The sequence below is a fragment of the Sebastes fasciatus genome, chromosome 10 (assembly GCF_043250625.1).
Source record: "Sebastes fasciatus isolate fSebFas1 chromosome 10, fSebFas1.pri, whole genome shotgun sequence".
In the NCBI taxonomy this organism is placed as follows: domain Eukaryota; kingdom Metazoa; phylum Chordata; class Actinopteri; order Perciformes; family Sebastidae; genus Sebastes; species Sebastes fasciatus.
In genome coordinates this window covers 25,733,363-25,742,565 of record NC_133804.1, presented here as the reverse complement: position 1 = coordinate 25,742,565, position 9,203 = coordinate 25,733,363, and the positions used below count along the sequence as shown (strand labels likewise).

At 37.8% G+C, this 9,203-nt stretch overlaps 1 protein-coding gene across 14 annotated transcripts in view; it reads left to right on the top strand.

The window, feature by feature from the left end:
- The first annotated feature begins 387 nt into the window (after positions 1 to 387).
- The window catches only part of rapgef2b (Rap guanine nucleotide exchange factor 2b), a 125,823-nt gene continuing 117,007 nt past the window's right edge, over positions 388 to 9,203 (top strand). For all 14 annotated transcript variants that reach the window (XR_012595635.1, XM_074649169.1, XM_074649167.1 and 11 more), the window contains exon 1: positions 388 to 1,100. Coding sequence is in view for 13 of the 14 variants with exons in the window: in XM_074649169.1 (XP_074505270.1) it covers positions 1,032 to 1,100 (69 nt within the window). In the remaining variant the exon portion in view is untranslated. The remainder of the gene's footprint in view (positions 1,101 to 9,203) is intronic.

Below are 9,203 nucleotides of genomic sequence, written 5' to 3'. Positions count from 1 at the left end.
TTGTTTGCAGTAATTATATAATTATCTGACGGACACTTTGTGCAATAATCTCGCTATAAAACTGTAATCTGTCAAAACTGTCATCAAATCAATATACACATTGTATTTTTTATATTTTATATTGTATTATCTTTTATATATTTTTTTATATTTATATTCCACAATCTCTTTTTTTATTGTATTATCTTTTTTTTTAGCACCTAAGGATTGTCACAATCTAATTTCATTGCACTACACGATGACAAATAAAGGTCTTGAATCTCTAATCTTAACCACAGAAACCCCTCCCTAAATATTCCTCCATTGTCTCTTTGTACTAAAACAGAGTTTTATTTTGAAAACCTCTCCCGGAAGTGTACCACTAACTGCGTCCGACTTTACTCTGCTGCTGTGTCAGTCACCATGGTGGCATACAACAGAGAGCACAGCGGCGGCGGACCTATCTCCACTTTTAAGACCCATTAAAAAGATGTTAATATACTGAATTTATCTCAGTGAGTGTCTTTGGGTCTTACCTCTCCTATAATGGACGCCAGGTTGTTGTTAACGGGATAGCGTACTTTTGTTTTGTCAGCTTTAGGTGGAACTAACGTTATATGTAATTTATTTTTCGTCGCTAGCAGAATGCTGGCTGCTGAAGAGACAAGGAATGGCTTTGATGAACGCTGGCTTGAATAAAAGGACATTTTTACATTTTTTTACAAAAGAGACACTTTGAGTAGCGGGTTTTTAAAAAAAGAAGAAGTTTCGGTGGGACCGGTCGGTGTTCGGCAGCCGAGGTTTCAGCTCGGGCAACGTTTAGACGTACACCCCCCCGAGGAGACTGCTGTCTGGCTCCAGTCGTGGCCTGGCTCCGGGGCAACTCCCCAGCTTATCCGCTAAACATCGGACCACAGGCGACAAGAAGACAGCAACACAGCAACGGGGGGACTTCTTTTCTTTCTTTTACATACCGTGGCGCTGGATAGTTATAAACATTTTATTATTTAGGATAAATCCAGTATCCTCCCAGACGGCGTCTTCCCAAAACAATGGCGTCTTATGTGGATAACAGCTTTCGGCAGGCTGTGATGATGAATCCGGCTGAAAGGACGCAACAGGTCAGAACTAATCTGTATTTCAAAGTGCTCATATCTGACACTCTCTTTGCTCTGTTATAACATTGCATCATAACTGTCCTGCAACAGTGTTTTCTGTGTGCAGCAACTGTTGCCATTCAAAGCTTGTTCCAGTGTTACATATGTGTATGGCTACATCCCTGCTAAGCCTCTCTATCAGCACAGATAATCAAAGGCTACTTAACATAACAGGAGCTGCTGCAGCCTTAGTGGGAGTCTGTGCTGCAGTTTCTGCATCCTGTTTTTTTCACTTGAGACGTGTGCATTTTTGCACACATAGTCTAAGACACTTGCATTTTTGCAAACATAGTCTAAGACACTTACATTTTGCAAATATAGTCTAAGACACTTGCATTTTGCAAATATAGTCTAAGACACTTGCATTTTTGCAAACATAGTCTAAGACACTTGCATTTTTGCAAATATAGTCTAAGACACTTTCATTTTTGCAAACATAGTCTAAGACACTTACATTTTTGCAAACATAGTCTAAGACACTTGCATTTTTGCACACATAGTCTAAGACACTTGCATTTTTGCAAACATAGTCTAAGACACTTACATTTTTGCACACATAGTCTAAGACACTTGCATTTTTGCAAACATAGTCTAAGACACTTACATTTTGTAAACATAGTCTAAGACACTTACATTTTTGCAAACATAGTCTAAGACACTTGCATTTTTGCAAACATAGTCTAAGACACTTGCATTTTTGCAAACATAGTCTAAGACACTTGCATTTTTGCAAACATAGTCTAAGACACTTACATTTTTGCAAACATAGTCTAAGACACTTGCATTTTTGCAAATATAGTCTAAGACACTTGCATTTTGCAAATATAGTCTAAGACACTTGCATTTTTGCAAACATAGTCTAAGACACTTGCATTTTTGCAAATATAGTCTAAGACACTTTCATTTTTGCAAACATAGTCTAAGACACTTACATTTTTGCAAACATAGTCTAAGACACTTGCATTTTTGCAAACATAGTCTAAGACACTTGCATTTTTGCAAACATAGTCTAAGACACTTACATTTTTGCACACATAGTCTAAGACACTTGCATTTTTGCAAACATAGTCTAAGACACTTACATTTTGTAAACATAGTCTAAGACACTTGCATTTTTGCAAACATAGTCTAAGACACTTGCATTTTTGCAAACATAGTCTAAGACACTTACATTTTGTAAACATAGTCTAAGACACTTACATTTTTGCAAACATAGTCTAAGACACTTACATTTTTGCAAACATAGTCTAAGACACTTGCATTTTTGCAAACATAGTCTAAGACACTTGCATTTTTGCAAACATAGTCTAAGACACTTGCATTTTTGCAAACATAGTCTAAGACACTTGCATTTTTGCAAACATAGTCTAAGACACTTGCATTTTTGCAAACATAGTCTAAGACACTTACATTTTGTAAACATAGTCTAAGACACTTGCATTTTGCAAATATAGTCTAAGACACTTGCATTTTGCAAATATAGTCTAAGACACTTGCATTTTTGCAAACATAGTCTAAGACACTTGCATTTTTGCAAACATAGTCTAAGACACTTGCATTTTTGCAAACATAGTCTAAGACACTTACATTTTTGCAAACATAGTCTAAGACACTTACATTTTTGCAAACATAGTCTAAGACACTTGCATTTTTGCAAACATAGTCTAAGACACTTACATTTTTGCAAACATAGTCTAAGACACTTGCATTTTTGCAAACATAGTCTAAGACACTTGCATTTTTGCAAATATAGTCTAAGACACTTTCATTTTTGCAAACATAGTCTAAGACACTTACATTTTTGCAAACATAGTCTAAGACACTTGCATTTTTGCACACATAGTCTAAGACACTTGCATTTTTGCAAACATAGTCTAAGACACTTACATTTTTGCACACATAGTCTAAGACACTTGCATTTTTGCAAACATAGTCTAAGACACTTACATTTTGTAAACATAGTCTAAGACACTTGCATTTTTGCAAACATAGTCTAAGACACTTGCATTTTTGCAAACATAGTCTAAGACACTTACATTTTTGCAAACATAGTCTAAGACACTTACATTTTTGCAAACATAGTCTAAGACACTTGCATTTTTGCAAACATAGTCTAAGACACTTGCATTTTTGCAAACATAGTCTAAGACACTTGCATTTTTGCAAACATAGTCTAAGACACTTGCATTTTTGCAAACATAGTCTAAGACACTTGCATTTTTGCAAACATAGTCTAAGACACTTACATTTTTGCAAACATAGTCTAAGACACTTGCATTTTTGCAAACACAGTCTAAGACACTTACATTTTTGCAAACATAGTCTAAGACACTTGCATTTTGCAAAAAAAACACACATATAAATGAGAAAGGTGGATCATATGAGAGGCACAGACTGGCTAATCCATTTCATTTCAAAATGTATTTCCAACATATAGAATACAAAAAAAATAAAATAAAAAATAAAGAAAAAGAGAATGATAATACCAACAAGTTGACAGTCAGAAACAAGTAGTATTTACATACAATGAAAAGCGTAAGAAAAATAAATTGTCAAACACTTCATGCCTTGATTTACATATTGGAAAAGGAGTGAGAAGAAGTATAAATTTATTTAATCCCACCCCTTCTCCACAAGTCAATCATTCATTATTAACCAGCTTCCTTATTGTGCCATATATATACTCTAATAAAATTTTCCTAAATTTGTCTAGCTATAATTATTATTATTTCCATTTCATTATAATATTATATTCTAATATTATATTTTATTATTATGTAATCCCAACCTAGCTAATACACTAGCCTACCAAAACAGACGTTACCCCTCAGTTTTTATAATGTTTGGTAGACTAGGACACAATTTAAGTGCTTTGTCTTTGTTGGGATATGGTTTCACTGGGCATCACCATTGGTTTAATAATGTTTTGTTGTTATTATTACTTGTTTTTTAAAGCTCAGTGCTGTCAATGCACAGTATATCACCTCATTACCATCTGATCCATACCAGTATAGGTTCCTTTGGGAATTGTGGAGTCTAATGAACATGCAAATCCTGTGGGATGTGGTCATAACTTGAGCCACACACACACACACACACACACACACACACACACACACACACACACACAAGTTTGCAGCAGGTATCATCAGTCATAATATGCAGATACATGCAATAAATCCTGGTCTGGCTGCGGTCTAGCATCATTTAATTTGCTTCCACTGCAAATGGATGCAGCAGCTTCAGCTTTAGGCTCTGCAGACAATGGATAGACAATCAATAGGCCACCACTTCAACCAGTGGATAGTGGCACAGCCGTCTGCCCGTCTATCTGACATTGAGGAAACAATTATGGTGTCATCAACGGATTGTTAACTGCACAAGCCCATGGTCTTTACAGCTTTATGCAGGCTTTTATGCAGGCTATAATTTGAAGGACTGACGGATGTCATTATGGTTATGGAAACAATGACTAGGGGTAATTTGGTTGGCATCAGTTGCAGCAATGCTCATAAGCATTAGTAGTTTATAATAGGGCTGCAACTAATTTTTATTATGGTCATTATTGATGAGTCTGATGATTAATTGCTTCATCTTTTTGTCCATGAAATGAAAAAAATATACCTGTCAATATTTCTTTGAGCCAATAGTAGCGTCTTCAAACTGTCTGAATCTTAAACAAAATCAATCAACGTGATTTTTTTTTTTTTTTTTTTTTTTAAATGAAGCAAATCCTCATTTTTTTTCTTCTGTTTTTGCTTGTGAAAGAAAACGACTGAAACAATTTATATTTTATCAAAACATACGCCAATTGATTTTCATTCGATTGACCAATTGATAAATCAACAAATTGCTTGTATTTCATTCAGCCGTGGTGGTCTAATTTTTGTTTTATTTTCCATGGAACAGGTGATTTTCTCAGTAGGAAGTGGTTGCTAGTAGTTTTGATGATGTGGTCCTTTAAATAATAACTGGAAGTACTTTTTTAATGTTCTTTATTTGCTGATAAGGAAGTGAGAATTTGTTTCAGAGCTGGTAGTAATAGCACCTGTGAAATAAAACCTGCCTCATCCTGCTGCTAACCCACCTGAAAGAATTCACATCAGCATGTTTTCAGTGTCATATCAACGTCTGAATGCTGCTTCTGAGATTTTCCAATCCTGACAAGACTATCTGAGGGGAAATTAAGTACTTGGAATTGCTGAGCTGGAAAATAGTCTGATTAAAAGATACTGAGGCTTGGACTAAATTCAGTAAAAATATGTCTGTGGTCCTTCAGCACTCTGGTATGAGCCCATGCTGCGTCAGTATGCAAACATTTCATTCAGGAAGTCTTTGAAAAGATGTGAAATGAACGGAGAGGCAAACTAGGACAGTTTGAACAATGACTAAATGACTATGTTTGAAAATGATTCAGTCAGAGGCAAATGTGTGATATCCTAACAGGATCTGGACGTCTTTAGAAACACTGCATCCACGTCATTGTGCGGTTGCGTCACAGAGAAGTCCACTCAATTTCTCTGTGATTATTCTGCAGAAAACCACCGAGACTTTTCGACATTAATCTTCATGGTATTGAATATCACGTGACTGTGTGGTTCTCTCCTCTGTGTTTTTCTAAAGCATCACCTTCCTCGGTGTTCTTTTCAAGTGTCTAGCGACTGAGGTGGCTGACACAGTTTATCCTAATGGTGTTGGCAGGGTCTCTCTGTCAGGATTAGCTAACGGTTACAGGGATCTGTCTCTATCGCTCAAGACTGACCATGGTGGGATTTGACCCTCTGCCTCGGCCTATTGTCACATGGCAGGTTAAATAACTGACCACTTGACAGCTAGTGTTCACACTGGTTTTGTCAGTTTCCTTTTGCATGAACGTAACTGGAAGAGCACTGAATTGACAGCGTGCAAAGAGGCAGTCTGATGGTGAAGAAAGCAGAAGGAGGAGGAGGTCCGTAAAGCACTGCTGCACAGTTTTTGCATGCTCTGATATGAATTACGATAACATGACATGGCTATTTGATCTCTAATTTATTTTTCATGTCCAAATTCAATAATATGTCGGGGGGGATTATTACATCCCTTTGAATAACACGGTATTTTTAAACATGCACTGTGGCTCTCAATGGCACAGTGTTGTGAGTTATTTGATGGACATGCTAGATGTTTTACATGGTTTGAATTGCAAAGCCAACTATTAGGACATTACATTCCAACTCTTACTCAATATGGCCACATAGCTATCTTAAAAAAGTAATCTTAATTGTGCTGTACGGATGATGGATTTCATCATGTAGACTCAATCAACTCAGGGTTCATGGGGGGTTTTTATCTTAAGAGCTTCTCCTCCACTGCCTCCCCTTAGGGATGTCTTTTATTGTCTGTACAGATGACTGCTGGAGACTAGCAGGACAAGCACATGATCAGATTGGCAAGGCACACAGTGACAGCAAGCCTGCCTCAGCTAGTATGGGTCCATATTTAGGCACCGGGCAAAGCCATGTTTAGCAGATTCTTAGCGAAACTTAATATTACATTAATCAAAGATGTGGCAGTTGATTTTGCAGGACACCAAAGACTCTATCAAACACATACTGTATGTATTATCTAGTAGAAATACCAAACGTTCTTCCTCTTCACTTTTCATGTCATTCTAAATTAAAGACCTTGAATTAAGCAGATTTGAGACATCTCTTTGGGTTCTGATAACTTGTGATGGGCATCGCTCGTTATCTTTTGACCAATCAGTATGTAAATGAATGGTAGTTGCTTTCCTAGAATGCGTGTTCATTATCAGACGTGAAGGACAGGCTTCGTGTGTGAAAGTGGTATCTGTGACATGTTTGTTTGTCAGGTCAGTAGGTGGGGGTTGGACTATCTTTAGCTGTCCAAACTGTGCATTACCTTGACGTGATGGGTGCTATAAAGGCATTGTGCTGGGCTGAACTGATTAGAACTGTATTTTGACGCAGAATGCATTTCTTTATCTCGCCAAGATTATGAAACCCAGCACTTAACCACCTATCTTATCTCATAATCACCTTCCTGTAGTCTCATAGGAAGAACAACCTGCACACTCTTGGCTCTTGTGCTTTAGCTGCTCTGTGTTAATCTGCAGCAAGTAGCTGGACTCAGGACAGACATCTCTCCTCTTGTTTAGCCAGGTGGCAAAGCTAAAGGCCACAAGCAACAGCCCTCCGCTGTGGTGACCCTGCTTCACATTCACATAGCTCGAGGGACAAGCTGCCTACTTTACATTGTTTCCACATATCACAGGAGATCAGCGCAGGCCTGCAGCGACTGCACTGGAAGAGACGAGGGAGAAAACAAATGCATTTGGGCCATTCGGGGGATATTCTTGACCCCAGTGACATGTAGTGAGCAAGCAAAACAAATATGAATTTCTAGGCCATTTTCTGGTCATTACTCAAACTCAGATACAAACTGCAAGGAGTTTAATGGTCCAGCTAAAGTAACACACAATGCTTTGCCTGTACTCATTTGTTTTTTAAATAATTTAAAGGAAAACAGTACTAACTTTCAAATGACGGTGAAACTGGGCTGCCACTTACACCAAAGAAATTGTAGCATGTAAGTACAGAAGAGCTGTTTGCTTTATGCTTAATGTGAAATTATAGATGCACATTCATTATATATGTTTTTGTGTAATACTGTATTGCATTTTAAATTTCAGAAATTTGAATACCAGCCTATTGACTATATTTATGAATTACACTTTGCAATTTTAGCCCAAATGTTACAGCCCTGTCAAATGAAGGTATACAGCTATAAACCTGTTTGAGGAAGTAGTTGTTGAAATGACTGATGAGCACAAAGCTGCCCTGTCTCTCAGCATCCTGCCCCGTATACGAAGCAGGAAGAGGAAAAGCGTCAGGATGCTTTTTCATCTGAAGCCGGAAGAATGGCCTGACGACAGAACGCCTTTCCCCCTAAAGCTTTCTTTTTTTATTTTCTGAATCTGGGTGTTGTTTTGTGACTGCCTTTTCTATTTTTGTCAGTGCGTCAGAAGCACGTAAGCATCTATTTAAACTTCCAGTTCGCTGGCTCAACAAGTGGGGCTGCAAGTTTTACTACTGGAGTCGTAATGGTGTAATTTTCCCAGGCAACTCTGGGTTTTCTAATTCTCTCTCTCAAAAAAAAAAAAAAAATCCCATCCATTGGGTAAATTTAGGCCGCTGCTTGCCTTGGCGTTTTGCTTGTGCTCTGCAGCGCTCACCCTGTAGAAGTAAAGTGATGTCACATGTTATTCTTGTGTTTGAAAGTGGAGGCTGAGTGCAGGCTGATGTGGTTACACACACCGCGGTCACAGTGACGCAGTCCTCCCAGTTTAAATACAGGGGGATGATTTCAGGAAGGGAAGAAAGAAACAAACGTACGGTGCCCACACAGAAGACCAGCGCAGCTGCTGATTGGCTCATTTAAATCACGCTTTTAATCCCACATCAGTTTTTTATCATGATATTGTAATGGCAGTAAAGCATAGCACTGCCTACTGGTCAGTGAGTGGACCCATAAAAGGTATTGATGATTGTATTAAAAGTATTGATTTGTCAGTGTTATGACTGTACAGGGAGCAACTGATGAAATGCTTGACTCTAATCATGCATAATATAACCTCTTTACTGCAGGAAGATGGCATTTATGGTTTTTAAAGTGTAATTGTACAGATAAATGTCTGATATCATGGTGAATACAAGCCAGAAAACATTTGCATTCCTTCCAGGAATACATCAGGATGTGTGTTAAGCCCCCGTGCGCCTGTTACTCCCTTAAATCTAATAATGAAAAGACCAATCCCGTGTAGTTTGTGTTTAAATGCACCACTGAGATTGAAGTAAGTTGAACAACACACTGTGGCTTTCACCCCATGAAGCTCGATTTAACATTAGTGGAGCACAAAACCAAGCTCGAGCTCTTTAACGTCGGTTAACGTCTGTGTATTTCTACTGGCTGCACTGATATGTTTTTACTGAGGACTAAGGTAGGTGGATATTTGAATTAACGTCTTGAAGTGGAGATGTAGTTTAAAATCTTAAGTAATATCAATGT